The sequence below is a fragment of the Podarcis muralis genome, chromosome 8 (genome assembly GCF_964188315.1).
Source record: "Podarcis muralis chromosome 8, rPodMur119.hap1.1, whole genome shotgun sequence".
NCBI classification, from domain to species: Eukaryota; Metazoa; Chordata; class Lepidosauria; order Squamata; family Lacertidae; genus Podarcis; species Podarcis muralis.
The window spans coordinates 2,765,938-2,792,932 of NC_135662.1; the positions used below are offsets into that span (position 1 = coordinate 2,765,938).

Below are 26,995 nucleotides of genomic sequence, written 5' to 3' on the forward strand. Positions count from 1 at the left end.
CATTGTGAAACCTTCGACCCCACCGTATGTTTCAGGCAAAGACTGGCTTGGTATCACTTCACTCGAATGGCTTTATGATTCATTTGAAAAGGGAGTAGGGCACCGATCCTCCGTCCAACTAGGTCACACATACAAAGCTGGGTTGGGAGAGGAAAGGAGGAATCAGTTTATGCACTGCAATTGCTCTCTTCCTGCACGAGATCTTTCCCCAGAATTTCCACCCAAAGAGGGAAATTGGGTGAGTATATTGGTCTGGAGAAAGGACCCCCAAACCCCTGTGATTTCCCCCCACGCCCAGAGAAAACACAAGACTCTCTTTCACAACAAAGACCTGTATAGAACTTCACAACACGCCTCTACAAATATAAATGTTTTGCTTGTGTGGTTGTTGTTTTTTGCATAATAAAAGCACCCAGGCAAGCTGGTTTTACAAATCGCTTTGAGACCCAAATCTGGCCACTGACTATCAAAGAAATGCAAAGAATCTGGGTTCTTTCCCCTCAAAGAAAATTCTGCTCAGGAAAGAAAGAGAAACTGTCCTCTGCCTTCGTGTCTCCAAAGTTTGCAGGAACTCCGCCTCTCTCGGGACAAAGTCAGGCATGAGATTTAAGCCCCTCAACCCAAATTGGCTTTGAAACGCCAGAGCCATCTATCAGCAACCATTTCTCTTAGCTCTGCATTTTGGCACCCTTGGGAAAACCACACTGGCCAGTGGTCCAAGCTTGAGGTGGCAAAGTTTCATAGGGACTGGGGTGCAGATCTATATCTTAGGTTTCTACCTGCTCTCTCTCCCTGCTTCCAGGTGAAGTCAGCACAGCCACGCTGAGCCTGGGACCCAGGCAGACGTTTCTGGATGACGCTCCCCCTGCAGTGCAGGCCAGAGGAGCTGAATTAGGTGAAAGTCTGAAAGGGAAAAGCTCCTTTATTGGAAAAAAAATAAAACCACAAAGCTGCGCTCCTGGGCTGTGTGGGAGACTGGGGTAGCCTTCATCTCGCAGACCCCACTTCTCACATAAAACAAGGGAAATCCAGCCGAGCCTGTGCCTGTCTGTGCTGTGTCTTCCTGAGTTAGTCGCCAGGGTGGCTTCAAATCCCTGAGGCGTGTGTGGCCGAAGCATCATCCGCTGCGCAGGGCTCTGCTCAAAGGTGTTGCCATCCTCACAACCTGGGCTTGATCTGCAAAGGCTTCCCTGGGAGTAAAAAAAAGAGAATTGTTTGTTATCAAAAGGAAAAGAGGCCTGAACTCTTACAACCCGGCGTGAATCGCTGAGATCATCCCCAGGAGCATTGCTTGTCATTTTTTTTGAGTTGGGGAGTCTCGTTTGAGAAACTGAGCCTCCAGTGTCATTGGCCCTGTCCCGTGGAACTCTCTGCCACTGGAGATTCAGCAAGGCACCCTCTGTGCCAACTTTTAAACTGAAAAGCTTTTGATTCCTCCAGGCCTATGCAGGCAATTAAGAATGCATCCTTCCACAATGGGTAAGTGATATTGGTTTTTAAACTGTTTAATTGTATGTTTTAAAGTTTTCAGTGCTGCAAACCCCTTGGATATATATATATTTATGAAACAGCGGCACGGAAATATTTTCATAAATAAACCAAAAGCGAGAAGGACACACACCCCTCTTGGCATTTGGGAAATAGATCAGATCGCTTGATCTCCCTCACCTTGAAAATGCTGACCTGAGCAATGGTTGCCCTGGTGTTGCACCTCACCTGCTTGCCATCCATTCCGTACAAGCCCAGTTCTCATTTGTCAAATCCTGACACACACACACACACACACACACCCTTTGCCAAGCCCACTGGGCTGCTAGTCCACAGCGAGGCAGGTGCGCTGATGCATCTGCAAAGCTCTTGGGAAAGCAAGTGTGTCCCAGGCATCGTTCTGGCTGCCAAACCTCGAAAAAGGACACTGTACCACTGGAAAAGGTTGGGAGAAGGGCAACCAGAGGGATCAGGGAGGATGGATTGACTGTCCTAGGAGGAAAGGGTGCAGGATTGGGAGAAAAGGAGAGGAAGGGTCGTAAAGGTAAAGGTAAAGGGACCCCTGACCATTAGGTCCGGTCGTGACCGACTCTGGGGTTGCGGCGCTCATCTCGCTTTACTGGCCGAGGGAGCTGGCGTTTGTCCACAGACAGTTTTTCTGGGTCATGTGGCCAGCATGACTAAGCCGCTTCTGGCGAACCAGAGCAGCGCACGGAAACGCCGTTTACCTTCCCGCCAGAGCGGTACCTATTTATCTACTTGCACATGATGTGCTTTTGAACTGCTAGGTTGGCAGGAGCAGGGAATGAGCAACGGGAGCTCACCCCGTCGCGGGGATTCGAACCACTGACCTTCTGATCGGCAAGTCCTAGGCTCTGCGGTTTAACCCACAGGTCTTAGGTTCTAATAAAAGGGGGCTTATTTTTTTAACTCAGGAAGGAAACCTGGTGCCCACTGTCATTGCCATTACCCTTCCCCAGAGCTATAGTGAACGGGGAACTCCATGCAGGGAACCCCATCCAGCTCAATGTCCTTTACGCTGGCAGGAGAGCTCAGTGGGTAGAGCATGAGACTCTTAACCTCAGGGTCGTGTGTTCGCGTCCCATGTTGGGCAAAAGGTTCCTGCATGTAAGGGGGTTGGACTAGATGACCCTTGGGGTCCCCCAACTCTGCAATTCTGTGATTCTTGTCACCGGAAATCAGGGCACCTTAAGCCCTGCAGAGAAGGAGCGGCTCACTTTCAGACACTCCAACGCTCTTGGCTCCGCACACATTAAACGGCAGGGTGAATTAGCAGGATGGATGCGGCGAAGGGCTCAGGTTTGCTGACAAGGTCAAGCTGCTCAGGATGACAAAATGCAGAACGCCAGAACTGGAAGAAGCAGCGTCCCGGGGAAGAGGATGGCAGGTCTTAACAAGCCAGGAGAGGCGGGGAAACTTTCAGGCTGACGGAGGGGCAGCTCAGGGAAGCGACTTTGTGGGCAGAGGGCCAGACTTGGGTTCGAATTCCAGCTTAGTTATGAAACCCATTCAGTGACCACTGAAAGCTCTCTTCTCCATAAAGTTGTCCATTTAGATTGGTAGTCATCCCTGCTTCCTGTGGCAGGGAGTTCCACAGCTGAACAATGTGCTGCGTGAAAAGGGACTTTATTTCGTCTGTCTGAAATTTCCGACATTCAGCTTCCTTCCATGTCCACGAGTTCTAGTATTATGAGAGAGGAAGAAAAAAATCTTTCTCTGTCCGGTTTTGCAAACTTCTATCACGTTGCCTTTTCTCTAAACAGAAAAGTCACAAACGCTGCAACCTTCCTTCAGATCACTGTTTCACGTGATCTCTCTCTCTCTCTCTCTTTGACAGGCACCAGAAGTTGGGATGCCCAGAGGGTGTGCAAATCATAAATGAGGAAGGGGCTCGATCTGAGGAGGGGGCGACTGCCCAGCTTAGCCCCCTGTAGCGGCTCAGATCAGGGTCTGGTGGATGTCTCTTAAGGCCTGAGAAGCCGGGACGGGTTTTACGTTACGTTGCCTGCCAAGTCGCAAGGCTTCAGGTTTCCAAACTGGCCCCGCTGCCTGGAAAAGAACAAGGGACACCCATCTCCAGCGCGTTCCCCCCCCCCAGCACCGAACTTAACCCGGGTGTCACGGCCCCTGCTGGAATGATGCTCCTTTTGAGGGCCTGGTTCCAAGAAGGATCTAGGCTTTATATTGGGAAAGGCCTTTCGTGCCGGAGATTCTTCATGTGGACCCCGCTGGGCTCCCCCCGCTGGGAAACCGTGGGTCCCTCCTGCAGCAGCGCCACCGAAGACGCATGAGGAACGTCTCCTCCCCGCCTTTTAAAACTTGGTTAGACAAACTTTGGGCAGGGCTGTAAGTGGCGGTGGCATTGATGCATGGCTTTTTGAGCTAATTTATGTAAAATAAAGAGGGCTCATTTAGCACCTTTCCACCCTTAATATAACAACCATACATCAGAGGGAGGCCTGGCAGTCGCCCCCGACTTGGCCATTAGTCACCTGCGACGCCAGCTAATGCCGCGGAAAAGGAGTCAGCAGCAGGGGAGCAGACCTCTGGGTGCCCACCCGTGTGGGGGCACGAGAGGCACCGAGGAGGCGGCAGATCTGGCAAGGTCAAGAGGAGAGCAGGCATCCTTCTAGATCGGGCTTCCTCAACCTCAGTCCTCCAGATGTTTTGGGCCTGCAACTCCCATGATCCCTAGCTAGCAGGACCAGTGGTCAAGGATGCTGGGAACTGTAGTCTCAAAACATCTGGAGGGCCGAGGTTGAGGAAGCCTGGTCTAGATAGTCTTCAAGGGCTTTAAGCAAAGGATCACTGTTGCACTGGGCCGCCTCCAGCCACCCTTTCTCCCATGCATTCAGGATGATCTTTAGTTCGCAGAAAAGGCAACGACGAGGTGTCATGGTATGGTGTTTCTCAATCTTGGGTCCCCGGCTGTTGTCGGACTACCACTCCCATCACCCCTAGCTAGACAGGACCAGGGGTCAGGATTGTGGCGTTTGCGCTCCTAGGTGACATCATTCTGGGTCATGAGGAAAGGGTTAAATGAGTGTGAAGTGATTGGCCAGTGGGAACCCAAGGGGAGGACTTGGAGTTAGAGTTAGTATAAGGAGTCAGTCGGGTGTTAGAGAAGAGAGAGGGAGGATAAGTCTGTGGGCTGGGATAGTTTGATGTGAGAGAGTGAGAGAATCTGTTAGGAGGAGTCAGATAGACAGTTGGGATAATCAGAAGTTATTAGGCCGGTAAAGAAACTAGGATTAAGAAACTGACAAGAAAAATTATCTGAAACCATAAACTTGTTAATGCTTATAAAATAAACTTGTTTACAGTGGTGCCTCGCAAGACGAAATTAATTTGTTCCGCGAGTTTTGTCGTCTTGCGATTTTTTTCGTCTTGCGAAGCACGGTGTCGGGAAAGTTTTGGAAAAGCTTCAAAAATCACCAAAGTCTTCAAAAACCTCAAAAAAGGCTACCACACCGCGTTCTATGAGTTGCTCCTCAAAGTCAAGTCGCAACTGTATTAACGGTGTTAAGAAAAAGGAAACAAACTTGCAAGACGTTTCCGTCTTGCGAAGCAAGCCCATAGGGAAAATCGTCTTGCGAAGCAGCTCAAAAAACAAAAAACCCTTTCGTCTTGCGAGTTTTTTGTCTTGCGAGGCATTCGTCTTGCGAGGTACCACTGTATTTGGTTTAATGTTAACAACTGTCTGGACTAGTGTGTACCCGAGAGAAACGGGTTGGTGGCAGCGGGGAAGCGATCACAGTGGTGGCACAGGGATCAATAGACCGTCAAACGTCCGGGGACCCTGTGTGATTGCCACAGGGATGATGGGAGTTGTAGTCCGACAACATCCGGGAACCAAGTCTGAGAAACGTGGTTATAAAATGATGCACAGCATGGAGGAAGAGGGGAGAGAAAACTTTTGCTCCCTCTCTCGTGACACTAGGACTTGTGGGCATCCAGTGAAGCTGAATGTTGGAAGATTCAGATGAAAAAAGGACTTATTTGCGTAGTGCATAGTTAATCTTTGGAACTCCCTCCCACAGGAGGCAGCAAAGGCCACCAATGTGGATGGCTATGAAAGGGGTTTAGACAAATTCATGGAGGATTGATGGCTATCGGCCACGATGGATGTGCTCTGCCTCTGCGGTCAGAGGTAGCAAAGCATCTGAATACAATTTGCTGGAAACTGCAGGAGGGGAGAGGGCTTAACAATAATAATAATAATAATAATAATAATAATAATAATAATAATAATAATAATAATATATTATTTATACCCCGCCCATCTGGCTGGGCTTCCCCAGCCACTCTGGGCGGCTTCCCAAGAAACATTAAAATACTATAATACATCAACCATTAAAAGCTTCCCTAAACAGGGCTGCCTTCAGATGTCTTCTAAAAGTCTGGTAGTTGTTGTTCTCTACTGTGAGAACAGGATGCTGGACTAGATGGGCCAATGACCATGATCCAGCAGGTAGACCTAAAAATATGTAGTATAAACACAGACAAAAATATGTAGTATAAACTTTTTTTTGGAGTCTCCTTCTTTGGAGGTCTTTAAGCAGAGGCTTGACAACCATATGTCAGGAGTGCTCTGATGGTGTTTCCCGCTTGGCAGGGGGTTGGACTCGATGGCCCTGGTGGTCTATTCCAACTCTATGATTCTATGAACTGGGAAACACTGGCCTTGCGAGCACTGCAATTGGAGAACAGCCTTTACCGAAGGTGTGGTGGGCTTTGAAGACACTCAAACTCAGGACGCAAGGGAGAAATGTGCTAAGAGGAAGGCACGCTTGGCAAACCCTCACCCATAGCTGTCAACTTTCCCCTTTTCTTGCGAGGAATCCTATTCGGAATAAGGGAATTTCCCTTAAAAAACGGGAAACGTTGGCAGCTGTGCCCTCACCATTATCAACTCCCTCCCCACTGTGGGGAGGCGTGTTTCTGGATCCACATGTCCCCACTGTGGAAGGGCGTGTGGATCCAGAATTGGCCTCCACAGTCACTTATGGACTCACTGTTAAGACCGTGTTCATGGTCTCGGCTACGAGGAATCGCCAAAGAAGCAGCAGCAGCAGCAGCAGAAGCTCATGATGGCATCACAGTGGCAATACATGACTTTGCTTTCAATACAGTGGTACCTTGGGTTACAGACGCTTCAGGTTACAGACTCTGATAACCCAGAAATAGTACCTCGGGTTAAGAACTTTGCTTCAGGATGAGAACAGAAATCATGCTCCAGCGGCACGGCGGCAGCAGGAGGCCCCATTAGCTAAAGTGGTGCTTCAGGTTAAGAACAGTTTCAGGTTAAGAACAGACCTCCGGAACGAATTAAGTACTTAACCCGAGGTACCACTGTATAGTGAATCTGAGAATGCAGAGGATCCTACGGGCTGCAAAGTTTGTGTTTCCAGTGCCAGAGGAGAAAAGAAGTTAAGAAGCAACATTGACTAAGGGGGAAAACTGCATCTGTGACACTCGCCTTGCTGGGGAGAAGAGTATGTTTTCAGCGGGGAGAAGAGAAAGGGGTGCAGGGAGCAGGCAGGGACTGGCCAGAAAGGGGAAAGGATGGAGGTTGCCCCAGAAGTAGCACGCGGAGATGCCCTCTCCGTTTTGGACCACCTCTATTAACAGTGTACCTCCAGAGGCTAACATTACAGATCAGACTTCCATAGCACGATAAATATGCAACACGGTCGCTCCCGCAACTGCCCCTGCATCGGGGAGGGCCCTTAGATAAATAAATTTAAAAAAGAGGGGGAGATTTACAGCTGCAAGATGAGACCGGCGGTATTTCCTGAGCCGTAATATTGGCAGCTTTTCGTTTATGCTCGAAGACGGTGCGGATAAAAGACGACAAGCTCAAGAGCGAGGGAGGGAGGGTGCCGCCACGGGATGCAAGCGAAGAGGGAGTTAGTTGCCATTCATGTCAGCCCCACTTTCCCCCCCTGGGGGGCTGGTGGCAGAGGGCTCTTTAATCGCATTGTTTCTTCCTTCCCCAGAAGGACAACGCTCCTCGTAAATCCAGGCGTGGAGTGGGGGGGGGGGGGAGCGTGTGGTGTTATTTATTTATTTATTTACGAGGCACTATGAAATTCTTACAGGCACACTGTAAAATCGTCTGTCACTTCCCCGCCCCAGAGTGTCCCCCCCCCCAAACGACGAGAGGCCCTGACGGAACATTAAACAGCTAAAAACTCTCATCTGTGTTCTGGCTGAACTTAATTACGAATTGCAAACAGAGAGGGGAGAATTTTAAAAACGTACTAAAAGGAAGCAACGCGTGCGCGAGACGAGGAGGGTGGGCGCCCGGAATTTTAACCAGATTTAGATTAATTTGGTTCCGCTTCTGCCTTTGGATCACGGCTGCTTTCCCCAACCCTTGTCACACTTGCATGCGCATGCGCACGCGCACAAGTACACACACTCTTGCACGCTCGCAGGCACAAGTTGGTACGGGGGAGAGAGCGAGGATCTGTTAAATTTCTGAGGTCCCTAATAAGAACTTAAGGAAACAGAAAACCCAGGCCATTCCTGCCTTCACAATAACCCCGACTCTGGACTTGCATCTTGAGACCGTAAAAGGAATGGAGGCCTCTTGAGGGGCTCTGATAAAATGTCCCCTAAGTGCCACATTTAAAGACGCAGTGTGAAACAACGGCGTAAAAGTCAACAAATCTGGCTCTGTATGAAAAAAAGATAGGATGTTACTCAGCCAAAGGCCTGGTGGTTAAAGAGGAACATTTTCGCCTGGTGCCTAAAGGTGCCTATGACATGTTGTTGTTGTTTAGTCGTTTAGTCGTGTCCGACTCTTTGTGACCCCCTGGACCAGAGCACGCCAGGCCCTCCTGTCTTCCCCTGCCTCCCGCAGTTTGGTCAAGCTCATGCTGGTAGCTTCGAGAACACTGTCCAACCATCTCGTCCTCTGTCGTCCCCTTCTCCTTGTGCCCTCCATCTTTCCCAACATCAGGGTCTTCTCCAGGGAGTCTTCTCTTCTCATGAGGTGGCCAAAGTACTGGAGCCTCAGCTTCAGGATCTGTCCTTCCAGTGAGCACTCAGGGCTGATTTCCTTCAGAATGGAGAGGTTTGATCTTCTTGCAGTCCATGGGACTCTCAAGAGTCTCCTCCAGCACCAGAATTCAAAAGCATCCATTCTTCAGCGATCAGCCTTCTTTATGGTCCAGCTCTCAATTCCATATATCACTACTGGGAAAACCATAGCTTGGTTAGCAAGGTGATGTCTCTGCCTATGACATACCCTCCAACATTTCTCCAATGAAAACGGGGACATCCTATTCCATAACAATGGTTTTACTATTCATATCCTGCCCATCTGACTGGGTTGCCCCAGCCACTCTGAGCGGCTTCCAATATATATAAAAACATAATAAAACATTAAAAACCTTTCCTATACAGGGCTGCTTTCAGATGGCTCGGGGCTTGGAAAACTCCATGCTCTCCATCATTTCTCAGATGAAAATAGGGATGTCCGAATGAAAAATGGAGCAATTCGATATCAAATCAGAAACTGGGGCAGCTTCTGTAAATTCAGGACTGTCCCTGGAAAATAGGGGCACTTGGAGGCTCTGGTATAATGAAGGTGGCAGGTGAGCTTCCCTGGGGAGAGCATTCCACAGATGGGGAGCCACTGCAGAAAAGGCCCTGTTCTCGTGTTGCCACCCTCTGGATTTCTCGAGGAGGCATATGAAGAAGGGCCTGGGATGATGACCACAGAGTCCAGGTAGGTTCATATGGGGAGAAGCAGTCCTTAAGGCTTCCCCTGGCCTAGAGAGTCTGGCGTAGCTATTTTAGGTGTTCCCACACGCCTGGAATTTCCTGGACATAGCTGGAATTGTGTACAGTGGACACTTGGGTTGTGAACGTGATCCGTGCGGGATGCACGTTCGCAACCTGCAGTGGCATGTCTGCGCACGCACGGGTTGCAATTTGGCGCTTCTGTGCATGCGCAACCGCCGAAATCCGGAAGTAACAGAATAACCCATTTTGTTACTTCCGGGTTTCGGCGGTCCGTAACCCGAAAAAACGCAACCTGAAGCGGCTGTAACCCGAGGTATGTCTAGGTAGAAATTGGAAGTGTTGATTTTAGTGAATTTCACGGAATCTGCATGAAAGATATGCAAAAAAAGCTCAACAACTAAACAACAACAACAACTTTTGTGTCCAGATTTTTCACTTTTTGAAATATGGCAGCCGTAATTAAGATCGAGCAGAGTTCTGCAAGGGTGGTCAATTAGGTTGGTGAGCAGAGGGGCAGCAGAGTCTTCTTGGTGGTAGGCCCACAGATCTGGACCTCCCTTCCTGCAGAAAGGCAGATGCACCCTTCAAGCAGAGGCCTTTAAACGTTCTGGTCGCCTCGCCTCAAAAAGGATACTGTAGAGTTGGAAAAGGTTCAGAAAAGGGCCACCGAAAAGATCAAGGGGACGCCCTTGACGCCCCTAGGAGGAAAGGATACAGCATTGGGGAACCTTTTAGCTTAGAGAAAAGGCAAATAAGAGGCGACATGGTAGGAGTTTATAAAACAATTCGTGGCTTGGAGAAATGGACAGAGAAAGGTTCTTCTCCCTCTCTCAACGCCAGGACTAAAGGAGCAGATGGGGTTGGAATGACTTTGATGTAACTGCAGCGTATCGAACCTGGTGCAGCGCTCTGTCCCCACGATAACCCTGCAAGGTGGAGCAGCATCTTTCTGTTGTTGCAGATGAGGAACGGGGGCCAAGACAGTGACTTGGTCAAGCCCCCAGTGGGGTTTTAAATGCAAGTTCCCCCCCTCCCAGCCTCTCTTTGGAGAATGGGAGGAGGGCCAGGGAAATCTCCCAATTTCAGCAAAGAGACCCACCGAGTATTAATGGTCTCAGAATCAATACAGGATATGCAAAAAGAGGAAGACTAATCTGAATGAGTAATCATTTTGAAATGCAACACCATCCATTATAAAACACGAGGACAGCAAATGAAGGAATATCCAGAAAGCAGAAGCCTGGTGCCGCTTCAATGAACAGGCTTCGAGGTTTGCTGCCATTTATCAAAGAGTTTTGCAGATATGGGGGGGGGGTTCATTCTTGGGTGGCCCGATAAATATCCTGCATCGAGCTGAGCAAGAGGAAAGGACTATACCTCTGGCCTACCTCTTGGAAGGCAGTGTCCCTGCAGAAACTACAGCAAGCCCCCCGCCGCCCGCAAGCCCCTTGGTTAAAGTTCCTGGTAGATCGTTCAAATTGTGCGATCCATCTTGGTGGCAGACGACGCAGTCACTCACTTGTTCCTGCCACCCTCCGTATCTCGGGAGCGGCACAATCTATCTTCCGGGAACCAGGTATATAATTTCTAGTTAGTGAAAGCTCCGCTAAGAAGCCCCTTTTTCATTATGATGATTGAACAGCTTCGAGCAAAGGAGACTGCGAGGCTGGGAAGGAGAGCGGGAGCCAGCCGCTGCGGCGGAAACCCGAGTCGCTTCTGCTGAGCTTGTCACGCCAGCGAGAGAATTTGTGCTTCCAAGATGCTCTCGTGCTTTTCATGAAAACCAACACACATTTTCCCCGGGCCTGAGCGGCAGGCGGACAAGCCGGGCTGAAGAATGAAAGTGCTGTTGGGTCCAAAAAGCGGAAACCAAGCTGCAGCGCTCTGCCGAAATGGTTGGCTTTTGTTCTTCAAAAAACAGCTCTCCGTACGGCAGGTTTCCCCAATGTGGCAACCCCTCAGAAGAAGAGAAGAAGAGTTTGGATTTGATATCTCGCTTTATCACTACCCGAAGGAGTCTCAAAGCGGCTAACAATCTCCTTTTCCCTTCCTCCACCCCAACAAACACTCTGTGAGGTGAGTGGGGCTGAGAGACTTCAAAGAAGTGTGACTGGCCCAAGGTCACCCCAGCAGCTGCATGTGGAGGAGCGGGGAATCAAACCCGGTTCACCAGATTACGAGACTCTTAACCACTGGCTCACAGAGTGAGTTGATGTAAAAACCCTGGGCAGTTGCCTCACTCGGCAAGGATATTGTAGAGTTGGAAAAAGTTTGGAAAAGAGCAACCAAAATGATCCAGGGGATTCTTCCCTACAAGTAAAGGTAAAGGGACCCCTGACCATTAGGTCCAGTCGTGACCAGCTCAGGGGTTGCACCGCTCATCTCGCTTTATTGGCTGAGGGAGCCGGCGTACAGCTTCCGGGACATGTGGCCAGCATGACTAAGCCGCTTCTGGCGAACCAGAGCAGCGCACGGAAATGCCGTTTACCTTCCCGCCGGAGTGGTACCTATTTATCTACTTGCACTTTGACGTCCTTTCAAACTGCTAGGTTGGCAGGAGCAGGGACCGAGCAACAGGAGCTCACCCCGTCGCGGGGATTTGAACTGCCGACCTTCTGATCGGCAAGTCCTAGGCTCTGTGGTTTAACTCACAGCGCCACCCGCGTCCCAATAGGTTACTATTATTTATTAAATTTATATACCGATCTTCCTTGGAAGATCAAGGGGCGGTTGACAGTACAGTCATACCTTGGTTTGAAGTAGCTTCGGGATGAGCATTTTTGGGTTGCGCTCCGCAGCGACCTGGATGTAACGGAGCGCATAACTTCTGGTTCTTGCCACTCGCACATGCGCTCAAAATGAAGTCACGTGCATGCGTGGAATAGGCGAATCACGACCTGTGCATGCGCAGACGTGCAGACGTGGGCTGCATTTGCTTCAGGATGCAAACGGGGCTCCGGAACGGATCCCGTTCGCATCCAGAGGTACCACTGTATAGAAACACAAAATACATGGTGCAACAATAACAACAAAAATATTTGGGACTTTTTAGCTCAGAGACAAGGCGAGCAAGAGGAAATATGATAGAAGCTTAGAAAATTGGATATCTCATGGAGATAGTGGAAAGAGAAATGTTTTCCTGCCTCTCCCAGAACACTAGATCTTGCGGACATCCTAGGAAGCTGAATGCTGGGAGTCAGGACAGAAAGAAGGAAGGCCTTCTTCACACAGCTCCTACAAACTTGGATGTCTTTTGTAAAAAAGTAATCTGCATTAAAAAAAAAATCATTAAGGAACAAAAAATTGTTTTGGAACACCAGTTGCTGGAAACCACAGGAGGATTTTGCTCGAATCCTGTTTGCAGATTTCCCAAAAGAGGCATCTGTGAAGACCGGATGCTGTTTTTATTTTCCAAAATGTCTGGAGGGTGCCAGGTGAGGGAAGGCTGCTTTAGAGACATCAATTGGAGCTCTTCTCGTGGGGAATGCTTTACCAGGACTCACCAAAGAGACACAGCAACTGCCCAGGTCTGAGGGACATTTGAAAATGGAAAGAGAAGCTCCTCACTGGAAGAGCCCAAATCCAGCCCCCGCTCCAAAGCAGACTGGAAGGTCAAATCCTGAGCTGCCCAAGTCCACAACCCAAACATCCCTCGCAGTTCAGAAACCTAAACTGTGCATTGCTCTCGTTTTATTTGTATCGCGCTCTATGCAGAATGAATCAGATACAGAGATCAACCTTCAAAAACAAAATGAGCATCTCCGGAGAGTTTTTCTTTAAATCTTGCTTGTTTAGCTTGCCTCCAGGTGACTGAAAAATCCCTCATTTTGTCTATTTAATTAGGCAACGGTTCACCATTTGCACACAGGCTTGGGTGAAGGAGATGGCTTTACGACGGTGAATTCAAAGCTAAAAAACGATTGCCCAAAGAGCTGATAAACGCACTTCTTAGGAATGCTACTAAAACGACTTATCCCTAGCTGGTAAATGCATGCCCAAATATTTCACGTTGCCTCTGGAAGATACTCACATTTAGGCCTTGATTAAACTCAGGGTGAAGGGGGGGGGGGAGAGAGAGAGTGCTTGCGTGTGTGCAAACAGCCACCAAGAATGTCTCCCTACGAGATGTTGTTGCTCAGAGATGATGCATCACTTAAAACACCTCAGAGGGCATTCTAGGTTATTCTTGGAGGTCACAGCAGGACACAGAGGAGGACGAGAAGGAACGCAAGTTGCTGGAAAACCACCGGAGGGGAGAGGGCTCTTGTGCTCAGATTTTTCTTGCAGGTTTCCCACAGGTATCTGGTTGGCCACTGTGAGAACAGGAGGCTGGACTAGACGGGCCCCTGGCCTGCAAAGCACTGGAAGACACAAGATCTACCCACCCGGGAAGAATGGCAGATGAAGCTGATGGACTACATGGAACTGGAGGAAATGACTGGCAGAATCCGAGACCAGGGAGAAGAGTCGGTGGAAGAAGACTGGGAAAAATTTAAAGTATATTTACAAAAATATTGCAAAATTAATGAATGTTAGAAGGATGCTGGAAAGAAGTTATATGGTTTTAGCAGAAATGTAATAAAGAATTAAGTAAAAGCTGATTGATAATGGGCCAAAATGGAAAAATTTAAGGTTAGACCGTTAAGATAAATTATAGAACAAAAATTGAGAAAGATGGAAAGAATTTGCTGAAATAGTTAATTGTACTAGAATACAAAAAAGGGAGGTGTGAGGAGGTCGATGAAACAAGTAAATGAAAGGTAAAGATATGGAATATTGGATGTGTGTTTTAGTGTTATTGTTTCTTTTTGTTGTATTGTTGAATTGTTTTTTTTTTGTGTGTTCTTTCTTTTTATGTATTATGGTGTAAGTTCTGTTAAACTTTTTATTGTTTTCCTTTTTTTCTTTTTTCTGTAATTTTTAAATTTCTAATAAATATCTTTAAAAAAAATAATAATAGATGGGCCCCTGGCCTGATCCAGTTGGGGAAGGATAGTTTAATCTTTCCCACTCCCATGCACAGTTTTATAATAATATAATAATAATTTATTATTTGTACCCCGCCCATCTGGCTGGGTTTCCTCAGCCACTCTGGGCGGCTTCCAACAAAATATTAAAATACAATAGTCCGTCAAACATTAAAAGCTTCCCTAAACAAGGCTGCCTTCAGATGTCTTCTAAAAGTCTGGTAGTTGTTATTCTCCTTGACACCTGGTGGGAGGGAGTTCCACAGGGCGGGTGCCACCATTGAGAAGGCCCCGTGCCTGGTTCCCTGTAGTTTTGCTTCTCGTAGTGAGGGAACCGCCAGAAGGCCCTCGGAGCTGGACCTCAGTGTTCAGGCTGAATGATGGGGGTGGAGACGCTCCTTCAGGTATACTGGACCTTTGAGGCTGAGGCTGGGCTGAGGCCAAAGATGGCTATCATTTCTCCTCTCCATCTTTATCACCTCTCACTCGGGGCAAAAGGTGGTTGCTGATGGAACACAAGCCATGCTGCCTCTGTTTCGCCTCTGTAGCTCAGCCTGAAGGTGGAGAGGAAGCCCCAGTTTCTCCCTGAGGCTGACGCTCCGGGGGTCCGTGCCTTTCCCCCCTGGGTCAGGGCCTATTATCTAGGAACCAGCTCTCATGGCCGTGGCGGGACCGCCAGAGGTAATCCAGCCGGCAGAATGACGGAATCCCCCAAGCATTTTGCTGGCCGCTCGGGCAGGGCGGCTGTTAGCACAAATCTCTGGTGACAGTGGGCTTGTATGCTTCACGGCCCCTCAATTCCACTTGTCAACTCGTTCACAAACACAATGGTTACGTCTCGTGACTCACTGGCCATAAAATGCAGCAGACGAGCTCCCTGTTAGCTGACAGGATGCAGCCAAACATGAAGCAGGCGGGGAGTGATCCATTACGGGCCACCAGTAGCGGAAACCGACAGCAGCCCCAGGAAAGGCAGCCGTGGACTGCAGCTCCAGAGAAAGGGGTCTTGTCGGGGGTCTTCTCTGCCTCCTATCATGCTGTTCCACCGTTCTCCCAAGAGGCCAGGGGGCTCCAGTTCTGGCTGTCATGTGTCAGGACCTGTAGATCTCAGTTCTGGCCCCTCACTGCCATTCGTCTTTCTGCAAGCTCACGGCATCTTTCTGCATGCACCTGGAGGCGCAATTTGGGATCCTGGGAATCGTCATGTTCGCTTGAAATCAAAAGTCAAGGTTCTAGCCCTCACACATATTCCGCACTTGCGTGGTTTGAACACTTGGAACACTGAACACTAGTCAGCACACTTTTTGGATTTGAGTTTGGATTTGACATCCCTCTTTATCACTCCCCTTCAGGAGTCTCAAAGCGGCTAACATTCTCCTTTCCCTTCCTCCCCCACAACAAACACTCTGTGAGGTGAGTGGGGCTGAGAGACTTCAAAGAAGTGTGACTAGCCCAAGGTCACCCAGCAGCTGCATGTGGAGGAGCGGGGAAGCGAACCCGGTTCACCAGATTACGAGTCAACAGCTCTGAAGCAGTACACCACACTGGCCCTGCTGGGTGAGATCAGTTTCCCTGGAAACCCTGCTTGCAACCGACTCCTTCCGCCTTTGGTCTTGCCCTGCCCTTCTGGCTTACAGGATTCCTGCTTAGTTACCTGACCAGAAGCCTGACAGAGCAGAGTTTCCAGAGTGAGTCCCAAACCTGCTGAGAGTGAGAGGGAGGGAGGGAGGGAGGGAGGGAGGGAGGGAGGGAGGGAGGGAGGGAGGGAGAGAGAGAGAGAGATGCAACTACATTGCAGCTCTGCAAATTCGCAGTTTGGGCACCAGAGACCTGCCCTCTGTTTCTGGGGGCACCTGGGCGGCCGTCAGCAAATCACTCAGCCTCAGCTTCCAACCTGTAAAATGGGAATGGCATCCTCCCGCACAGGACAGCTGGCTGAGCTAATGCAAAAACTCTCTTTGTAAATGAAAAGCAGCCTTTCAAATGAGAAGAAGAAGAAGAAGAAGAAGAAGAAGAAGAAGAAGAAGAAGAAGAAGAAGAGGAGGAGTTTGGATTTGATATCCTGCCTTTCACTCCCTTTAAGGATTCTCAAAGCGGCTAACATTCTCCTTTCCCTTCCTCCCCCAAAACGAACACTCTGTGGGGTGAGTGGGGCTGAGAGACTTCAGAGAAGTGTGACTGGCCCAAGGTCACCCAGCAGCTGCATGTGGAGGAGCAGGGAAGCGAACCCGGTTCACCAGATTACAAGACTACCGCTCTTAACCACTACACCACACTGGCTCTCATGCAAGTAAGAGAAACAGCAAGTAAGAGGAGGGATGACCCCTCTTGACAGCAGAACAAAAGTTTCCTTCTCTCACTGTGTGTCTATGGACAACGTTCATCCTCACATAAAATAAAATAAAATAAAATAAAATAAAATAAAATAAAATAAAATAAAATAAAATAAAATAAAATAAAATAAAATAAAATAAAATAAAATAATAAAATAAAATAAAATAAAATAAAATAAAATAAAATAAAATAAAATATAAAAAAATAAAATAATAATAAAATAAAATAAGATAAAATAAAATAAAATAAAATAGTAGTGACCAGGTGGTCAATTCAAGAGTCACCTTGAGAGCTGGACCATAAAGAAGGCCAGTACCACTTCTAATTTGCATCAGTCTTGCTGGCTGGGGATGGAGAAAGGGGCTGCTTCTATGAACCCTCCTCTCCTCCACTGCCTCCTGTGGGAGGGAGTTCCACAGTTAAACCATGTGCTACATGAAGAAGTCCTTCCTTTTCTCTGTCCTAAATCTTCCAGCCTTCAGCTTTATTTTATGTCCATGAGTTCTGGTGTTATGAGAGAGAGAGACTTTTCTCTATGCACTTTCTCCATGTCATTCATCAGGATATAAACTTCTACAAGTTCTTGCCATGAGAGAGGAAGAACAACTTTCCTCTACCCACTTTCTCCATATCATACCCTTCTATCAGATGTCTTCTCCAAAGTGGCCTTTGAGTAGAGACAGCTCGCTCAAAGGCTCGGCATCCATTCTGCTTCTCGCCTAGTGACTTCTTTCTACCACCGTCCATTCTCTGTCCTCTCTTTTTTTTTTTTTATTTATAAATTTTTATTGGGACTTCCACGCTCCTGCAATCCGCGCTCCTGCAATCTCGAGGCGGACCTGGTGCCAGAGAGGGAGAAACGAAGGACTAGGCATTCTCTCTCCTCTTTGTTGTCCTGATACCAATGAGCACCTTCACCCCACCTGCAGCCTGCCTGTGTTTTCAGTGGTGGGGAGCTGCCTTTGGGCTTAAGGGTTCCACTCCAGCCTCAAATCTGTCAGGGATTCTTTAGCTGCGATTCCTGCATTGCAGGGGGTGGACTAGATAGCTCTTGGGGTCCCTTCCAACTCCCCAGTTCTATGACTCTATGATGCATCTCAGTCCCAGCGACTCCGAAGCCAAGTAAATAACTAGCATGGGAAGGTGGAGAATCTGGGCTTGTCAGATGCAGCCACTGGAACAGGAAATATTTCCAAGTCTCTCAAGTGAGATTTTAATGCCCTTTTCTCTGCGTATAGGGATGCAAAGGCTCTACGTTGCAAGAGGAAAGAGCTTTCGAAAACCGTGCAACGATTAATCCAGAAAAAATGAGGATCACAGGCCCGCCAAACGCAGGAGGCTTGGCAGATTTGAAAGTTGCCAACAAATCAATAAGGAGAGAGGAGATGATTGGGGGGGGGGTGCTGCATACACAATGAGAGGCGCACAAATGAAGAGATCAGAAAGCACATTCTCAAAGAGCTCCCTGGGGGACAGGAAGGCACGGGTTGCATTCTGAACGGGAGCTGGCTAGGGAGCAAGGGGGGCAGGCAGAAAGTTAAAAAAAATGGCATGAGTCATGATAGAGCCTCCATGGGTCAGGGTAGTGTACCTTTGACTCCCGTGGGCTGACGGGACATGGATCTGGCACCAGGCCCTGCCTGCAAACTTCCCACACAGCTTCTTGCATGTGTTTTCCCCTGTAAAATAATTCCGATTCTTCAGAATCGCAGCTATTTCTTCCTTTGCTGCCGCATTTGTAGGCAGCGATGCTTCTGAGTACCAGTTGCTGGAAACCACAGGGGGGAAGAGGGCTCTTGTGCTCAGATGGCTTCCCATAATGAGCATCTGGTGAGAACCTTGTGAGAGCAGGATACTGGAATGGATGGCCCATTGGACTGGTCCAGAAGGGCTCGTTTTTCCACCTTCGCCGCATTAAGCAGCTGGTCCCTTACCTTTCCTGCCCCGACCTGGCCACAGTGATCCATGCGGCGGTCACCTCCAGGTTTGACTACTGTAATTCGCTCTACGTGGGGCTGCCCTTGAAGCTGTCCCAGAAACTCCAGTGGGTACAAAATGCTGCAGCGAGGGTCCTCACGGGGTCCCTGCCATGGGAGCATATTCACCCAGTGCTTTACCAGTTGCACTGGCTCCCGGTGGCGTATAGGGTCAGGTTCAAGGTGCTGGTTTTGACCTTTAAAGCCCTTTGTGGCTTAGGGCCCTCATATTTATGGGACTGCCTCTCCTGGTCTGCCCGCAGAGGACCTTAAGGTCCATGAATAATAGTTTAGAGGGCCCGGACCCTAAGGAAGTCAGATTATCCTCCCCCAGGGCCAGGGGCTTTTCAGTGATGGCTCTGACCTGGTGGGATGCTCTGTCTCATGAGACAAGGGCACTGCAGGATTTCACTTCCTTCCGCAGGGCCTGTAAGACAGAGCTATTCCGCCTGGTTTTCAATTTGAACTTAGCCTGATCTTTTATTCCCCTTCCTTCCCTCCCCCTCCCCTTTTTATGAAGCTAATTCTCCCCTGGTCTCCTCGTTGGCCCAAATAGGACTAATTTAGCCAGCTAGCCCTGGTGATCATCTAATGCTTATTGGATGGATTTCCCCCCAAACTGATTTTTGAATTCTGAATTTATTGTTATTCACGTTTTATACTGTATTTTATGCTGTTTTTTGTTGCATCAATTAAGTGTTTTAAATTTGTTGTTAGTGAGCCTAGTTTTCTGAACCGGGAAGGGTGGGGTATAAATAAAAAAATATCATGTATTATTATGTTCTTTCAAAAACTAGTTCCAAGACCTAGTAGTTATGGAGGTAACCTGAATGTTTGCAGGCCAGGTCTGCAAAAAGCAGCATTGCTCGGGGGCTGGGGGTGGGGGCATTTTCATGCCTCCGTAACCTTTCTTCTCCAGGAATCACAATTCCTCCTCCTGCTATGCTCTGTTCTTTGCCAAAAAGATTCCACATTTGAGAAAGATTCAAGAAGCGAACAAACTAAGGGTCAGTCTGAAACGAATGGAATCAGTCTGAAATGAATGGAATCACTAACGTAGGTCTGTTAATTTCAGGTGGTCTTCTCTGAGCAACCCTGAGGAAAGTCACACAAGCCACCTCAAACAATTTGTTCTTAAGTGCAGAATCTGCGTTTTCCGACAGGGGAGTTTCTGTCCCAGGGAGGGGCCGGCGGGCAGGCAGGCAAGAACGGACAGACAAGACATCCGCCGCTCCACGAATGTGCACACGCTACCTGCAGCTTGATAGACTCTGCATTAGGAAAGCAATTATATTAGAGGTTTGTTAACTCAATTATGAAAGTAGTTTGTGATGCTTTTTAATTAACTCATTTCTGCACGCCTGATGGAGCATGGGTTTGCCAGCGTGGACTTGCCAGATGAGACAGAGCCTCGACGAGGGGACTGGGCCGTGGTGTGAAATTGGGAAACGGAGGGAGGCAAGCCGTGGTGCGCCTGGGTGTGTCGGAACACACACGGAAGGATGGAGGCAGAGAGCTCAGCCCACTGGGGCCTTTTCCTGCCTCACTGAAATGAATCGGCACATCTGAGGCCTCCGAGAGCCGACTCCAGACTCCACAGGTCTCCCTGCAATCAATGGGCTTTTCTAAAAACTCTGAACGTGAATTGCTGTGGACGCCGGCAGTTGTGGAAGAAGCTGTGCCACTTACTTACTTTTCCTATTTAACGTTTCCTATTTAAGTCCTGGTGAACTTAAAAACCTGGCATATTACTTACTATTTTTGTTTCTACCTAATGAGGTATTAGGGACGCGGGTGGCGCTGGGGGTTAAACCACAGAGCCTAGGACTTGCCAATCAGAAGGTCGGCGGTTTGATTCCCCGTGACCGGGTGAGCTCCCATTGCTTGGTCCCTGCTCCTGCCAACCTAGCAGTTCGAAAGCATGTCAAAGTGCAAGTAGATAAATAGGTACCGCTCCGGCAGGAAGGTAAACAGCGTTTCCATGTGCTGCTCTGGTTCGCCAGAAGCGGCTTAGTCATGCTGGCCACATAACCCGGAAGCTGTACGCCGGCTCCCTCGGCCAATAAAGCGAGATGAGCGCCACAACCCCAGAGTCGGCCACGACTGGACCTAATGGTCAGGGGTCCCTTTACCTTTAATGAGGTATTATTTTAATATTCCTCCGTGAATTTAAGGGGGGGGGGATGTCTCTAAGCCTACGTTGTTGCTAGAACAGCTGCAAAATCCCCACAGATGCTAACAGGAATTGCTGCAGGATAGAGAGGGCTGGAAGCGATTCTACCTGCCTTGCCCCCTCCTGCCTCACCTGGAACCCTTAAAAGGAGGAGCTGCTGTTTAAGTGCTTATTCTTGCTCCCTCTTGATGGTTTCGTGGGGAATAATTGCTTGCCCTTCTGGTAGGAAAGCAAACACATTTTGATGCTTCTGAAATGTAAAGATTTATTTTGATCGTTATTGATTTGCATTCTGCCGCATGTGCATTGATAGGTTTGTGTTCGCATCTGCGTTGTTTCTGAGCCGCCTTGGGGGTTTTTTTTTGGCCAAAAGGTGGCATATTAATAAATAACATGACAGGAATGAGATTCAAACCCCTGCCCTCTCCTGCCCATCTGTCCCCCCACCCATTTTATGTCCCTCTCCTGCATCTGTTTCAGCACAGCGGAGCCCCACCAGAGACCAGCTTGCCACTCTCCAAAATACCGAAAAGCAGATGGCGCCTGGGACGCAACAGCCCATCGCAGGGAGGAAACGAAACTCTAGAATCTTGCTCTGGGAATAAATTATGCAATCATATGATTCTATGATGCTATTCCTTCCTTGGAGGTAATTTAAGCAGAAGCTACCAGCATGAGTTTGACCAAACTGCGGGAGGCAGTGGAAGACAGGAGGGCCTGGCGTGCTCTGGTCCAGGGGGTCATGAAGAGTCAGACACGACTAAACGACTAAACAACAACAACAACTCTGAGAAGCAGACTATTCACTGCTAGATTCATTAAGTTTCCAGTCCTCACCATCAATTAAAACAGCTTGAGAGGCTCAGAGCACTCCAAGTGGGGCAGAGCTTTTAAGGGGGCAAGGGGTTCAGGAATTTACCTTATTGGCCACGAAACTCTCTATTCTCCACACCCTGTTTTTCCACTTTCCTTTGTCTCTTTTTGCCTCAAAACACAATTTCAGGTGCCTGGGAAATTGTTTAATTCTCTCTGCTGAAATCACGCTGCCTAATGCCCTTCTTCACACACCGCATGGTTAAACTATGGAACTCGCTCGCCTCCCACAGGAGGGAGTCCATTTCCCAGTCACTTTCCTTACTGCAAAACATCTGATGGGGGGGAGCAGGTATGTTGTGCAAGAATGTACAGTGGACGCTCGGGTTGCGAACGTGATCCGTGCAGGATGCACGTCCGCAACCCGCAGCGTTCGCAACCCATGTCTGCATACACGTGGATTGCAATTCGGCACTTCTGCGCATACACAAAGCACGATTTAGGGATTCTGCACATGTGCGCCAGCTGAAACCCGGAAGTAACCCGTTCCAGTACTTCTGGGTTTCGGCGGTCCGCAACCTGAAAAAACGCAACCTGAAGCGGCTGTAACCCAAGGTATGACTGTACAGTACAATTTATCTGCACAACCAGAATCTGCTGGTATGCAATTGAATTTCACTGGCAAAATAGACTGCCTGGAAGCGTGTGCTGGCCAGGAACAGTTTTAGCCAAGTTTCTCTCTCCCCACAATGAAGCAACTCAGCTTTTTGCTGCAAAGACCTATTCAGGGCTGCTGCAGCTATTGTCTGGTCCAGGGAGCTCCCGGGTGGCAGAACAATAGATTTGCAGAATTGCAGAATTTGAAGAGACCCCCAAGGACCATCTAGTCTAACCCTTGCAATGCAGGAACCACAGCTAAAGAATCCCTGACAAATGGGATTCTTATTCTGTGAACCGCCCTGAGATCCCCTGCACTGGCTCCTGGTGGAGTACAGGATCAGGTTTAAGGTGGTGGTTTTAACCATTAAAGCCCTATACGGCCTAGGACCCTCGTCCCTACGGGACCGCCTCTCCTGGTATGTCCCACGGAGGATCTTACGGTCTTTAAATAAAAACATCTTGGAGGTCCCAGGCCACAGGGAGGTTAGGCTGGCCTCAACCAGAGCCAGGGCTTTTTCGTCTGTGGCCCCGATCTGGTGGAACGCTCTGTCACAAGAGACTAGGGCCCTGCGAGACTTGGCATCTTTCCACAGGGCCTGCAAGACAGAGCTGTTCCACCAGGCCTTTGGCCAAGGCACAGCCTGACCCCCCTCCTTTGGTAATCCGCACAGAACTCTAGCCCAACGCTTGCCATTAATTTGATTTTGAACGGATTTTAGAATGAATCGTTTTAGAATGCTGTGTTACTTTTATTGCTGTTAGCCGCTCTGAGCCCGGCTTCGGCTGGGGAGGGCGGGATAAAAATAAATTATTATTATTATTATTATTATTATTATTATTATTATTATTAGGTATATAAATTCAATAAATAAATAATATGGTCATCCAAACCCTGTTTAAAAACCTCTTTCCCCATTCTAAGGGAGTCTGTTCCACTGTCAAATGGCTCTCACTCTCAGAAAGTTGCTCCTAAGCTTTAATTGGAACCGGCTGTGTTGCAAAGTGAATCCATTGGTTCAGATTGCCCATCTGGAGCAGCAAAAAACAAGCTTGCTCCATCTTCCACGTGACGGCCCTTGAGATATTTGAAGGTGGCTGTCCTATCACCTCTCTGTCTTCCCTTCTCCAGGTGAAACATCTACAACTCCCTCAACCGTTCCTCATCAGGCTTCGTTTCCAGACTCTCTTATCATCTTGGCCACCCTTCTCTGAACACTTCTTAACCCGTGTTGCCCAGACCTGTGAGCCGAGGGCGAGGCCTGCTGGCGTGATACAGGTGTGTGCATTGGCAGGGAGGGAAAGGAGGCTCTGGGCAGAGTTATTCCCGCAGAAGCGGAAGCGGTAAACAAAAACTGAAGCGCTGTACCTCAATGAATTTTCCAAAGCGAAAGTGTTTTGAGCGTGCTCAGCGGAGCTGTTAAAAAAGACTGGAGCGAGCATCTTCCATTAACGTTACGACCGTGAAATATGACAATAAAATGATAGCCGTATGGCCGCAAATTTGCAGCCCGCCGAGTTGCCAGGGGTTTATCCTCACTCAAACGTGCAGAGAGCTGTAAAATGTTTACAGAAAGGGTCGTTTGCCACCATAAAATCCTCTTTTCTCTCCTAAACAAGGCTGAGTGGAGTCATTTACAAACCCCAGAATGTTCATCGGGGGAGAGGGGAACATCTGTTCTCTCCAGGAGCCGGCAGTGATCTTCTCGAACAAATTAACTAAAATGGGTGCTTTCTAATTAAATTAGCACTCGATTGGAAGGGCCGACATTGGTGCACTCGCTTACAATTAGCACGGGGAGGACCGACTGCTCCGGCGCAAACCATTTAACTGGAAGGTGAAATATGGAAAGCCGCATTACCTGCGGACGATTAGCACCGGAGCAACGGGAGGCTTCGCTTCTGCCCTCGCCACGGCGACGAGAAGGCGAGAAGGCGGAGGGGTTTACAGAGCCCCCCAGCGGGAAGGAACAGAGAGGATAAGGAAGGCTCTTGAATGACTGCCTGTGGCCGGCCTTGCAAAGAGCTGGGAAGAGAAGGGAATCAGGGTGGCCTGCTACTAATGGAGGTCACCCAGCAAAACCAAGCGCTCTCTGCAAAGGCTTAGCCATGAAGGGTCACTGGAATCGTCATCTGCAGAGGTAACCCCTCTTTCCAAAGCAGCAAAAAACGGGGGGGGGGGCGCACCTGCCTTCATGCTCAGGCTGTGAGCTTCCTAAGAACATTTAGCGGTCCCTGAAGAAAACATAGCCCTATTGCTGTACATCTGGGAGGGCTGTGTGGAGAGAGTTTCTTCCTTTAAATTCCTAGGAGTTTATCTCAGTGAAGACCTTACTTGGAAGATCAATACAACCCAGGTGGTTAAGAAAGCCCAACAGAGACTCCATCTCCTCAGAGTATTGCAGAAGAACAATGTCAATCAACATTTGATGATCTCCTTCCACTGGTCAACAATAGAAATTGTCCTTTCCTACTGCATCACCGTGTGGTACGCTGGTTTGACATCAACTGATAGGAAGTGCCTACAGAGGGTGGTGAATACAGCACAAGATATTATGGGCTGTCCCGTGAATCCACTGGATGAAATAGTGGAAGAACGTTGCCTCAGGAGAGTGAGGAAAATTCTCAGGGATGATTCACACCCTGGCCGGCACTTTCTTGATCTCCTGCCCTTAGGCAGAAGATATAGAAGCATGATTAGTCGTACCAATAGGGTAAAGAACAGCTTCTATCCATGGGCTGTTAGGCTGATGAATGAAAAGACAACAACAGGGCAAGTGACTTTCGGGTTTGGTGGGTGTGCGTCAGTAAACGAGGGGAATTAAGACTAAGAGAGCTGAGTAGGGGTGCTTGTGTAATCTCACTGTATACAAGTTGTGCAAGTGACAATAAAGTATTTCAATTTCAATTCAATTCCTACTTCAAAAAAGGATTTTGGTGGCAAGGTAATCCACTTTTTCCCCATCCAGTTTTGCAACACATGTCACTTGCAAGAGCCTAACAATTTTTTAGAAATACATAGAGGGCTATCAATGGCTGCTAGCCAGGACGACTATGCTGTATCACCACGGTTGGAGGCAGCGACGCTTCTGAATACCAGTTGCTGGAAACTGCAGGAGGGGAGAGGGCTCTTGTGGTTGGATCCTGCTCAGCCACTGTGAGAACAGGACGCTGGACTAGAAGGGCCATTGGCCTGATCCAGCAGGCCATGGGAGCCAGTTCCTAGGGGCTGAGGTCCCTTCGCACCCCTCAATAAAACATCTGAGGCGGCCATTCCATCTGCCCCAGTTGATGGGCGCTGCCACTCAACTGGTGTGTTTGCGCTGCCTCTTGTGATTATGTGGGGCTTGCCCAATATGACACCTGGCTTGAGAGCAGTACATGTGAAAAGGATCTAGGAGTCTTGGCTGACCACAAACTTGACATGAGCCAACAGTGTGACGCGGCAGCTAAAAAAGCCAATGCAATTCTGGGCTGCATCAATAGGAGTATAGCATCTAGATCAAGGGAAGTAATAGTGCCACTGTATTCTGCTCTGGTCAGACCTCACCTGGAGTACTGTGTCCAGTTCTGGGCACCACAGTTCAAGAAGGACACTGACAAACTGGAACGTGTCCAGAGGAGGGCAACCAAAATGGTCAAAGGCCTGGAAACGATGCCTTATGAGGAATGGCTAAGGGAGCTGGGCATGTTTAGCCTGGAGAAGAGAAGGTGAAGGGGTGATATGATAGCCATGTTCAAATATATAAAAGGATGTCACATAGAGGAGGGAGAAAGGTTGTTTTCTGCTGCTCCAGAGAAGCGGACACGGAGCAATGGATCCAAACTACAAGAAAGAAGAGTCCACCTAAACATTAGGAAGAACTTCCTGACAGTAAGAGCTGTTCGACAGTGGAATTTGCTGCCAAGGAGTGTGGTGGAGTCTCCTTCTTTGGAGGTCTTTAAGCAGAGGCTTGACAACCATATGTCAGGAGTGATGGTGTTTCCTGTTTGGCAGGGGGTTGGACTCGATGGCCCTTGTGGTCTCTTCCAACTCTATGATTCTATGATTCAATATTTTTTTCAAGCTGGAAGCCCTGCATTTCCCCGGAAGCAGAATCCAGACACTCCTTGAACGCATTATGAACACTGACATATTGCCGGAAGACGGTTCTGGCTGCTCAGCCCACCAATGTTGAGGACCAGAAGCCGTGCTTGTACCTGCGTCTTCCCCACTCCTATCCCTCTCAGGCTTGCGGTCGTCCTCGCTGGGGGACGTGGGGGGCGACTGGAGAGAGATGAAGGAGGGCAGCTTCGTTAGCCTGCTGGTCGGAGAGGGGGTCTCGGGGCTCCAGAGGTCTCCCCGCTGCTCTGCCCTTGAAGGCCCGGGCGTTTCTTCAGCTTCCTCTTCCCTAAAGGAGAAAAACAAAGGTCAATGCTCATGCAATGTGTAAAGTTGCCATGTATTTTAATATGTAATTTTATTATTTATGTATGTGTATATATATACACACACACACGGGACGCGGGTGGCGCTGTGGTCTAAACCATTGACCCTAGGGCTTGCTGACTGGAAGGTTGGCGGTTCGAATCCCCGCGACAGGGTGAGCTCCCGTTGCTCAGTCCCAGCTCCTGCCAACCTAGCAGTTCAAAAGCATGTCAAAAGTGCAAGTAGATAAATAGGTACCGCTCTGGCGGGAAGGTAAATGGCGTTTCCATGCACTGCTCTGGTTCGCCAGAAGCGGCTTAGTCATGCTGGCCACATGACCCGGAAGCTGTACGCCGGCTCCCTCGGCCAATAAAGCGAGATGAGCACCACAACCCCAGAGTCG

General features: G+C 48.8%; 1 protein-coding gene across 1 annotated transcript in view; it reads right to left on the reverse strand.

Moving 5' to 3' along the window:
- Positions 1-316: 316 nt before the first annotated feature.
- ZC3H3 (zinc finger CCCH-type containing 3) overlaps positions 317-26,995 on the reverse strand; it is a 269,723-nt gene continuing 243,044 nt past the window's right edge. Inside the window, exons 11-12 of the mRNA XM_028736023.2 lie at positions 26,385-26,575; positions 317-1,190 (exon numbers count right to left, since the gene is read on the reverse strand). Of these exons, the coding sequence (XP_028591856.2) occupies positions 1,159-1,190; positions 26,385-26,575 (223 nt within the window). The 3' untranslated portion in view covers positions 317-1,158. The remainder of the gene's footprint in view (positions 1,191-26,384; positions 26,576-26,995) is intronic.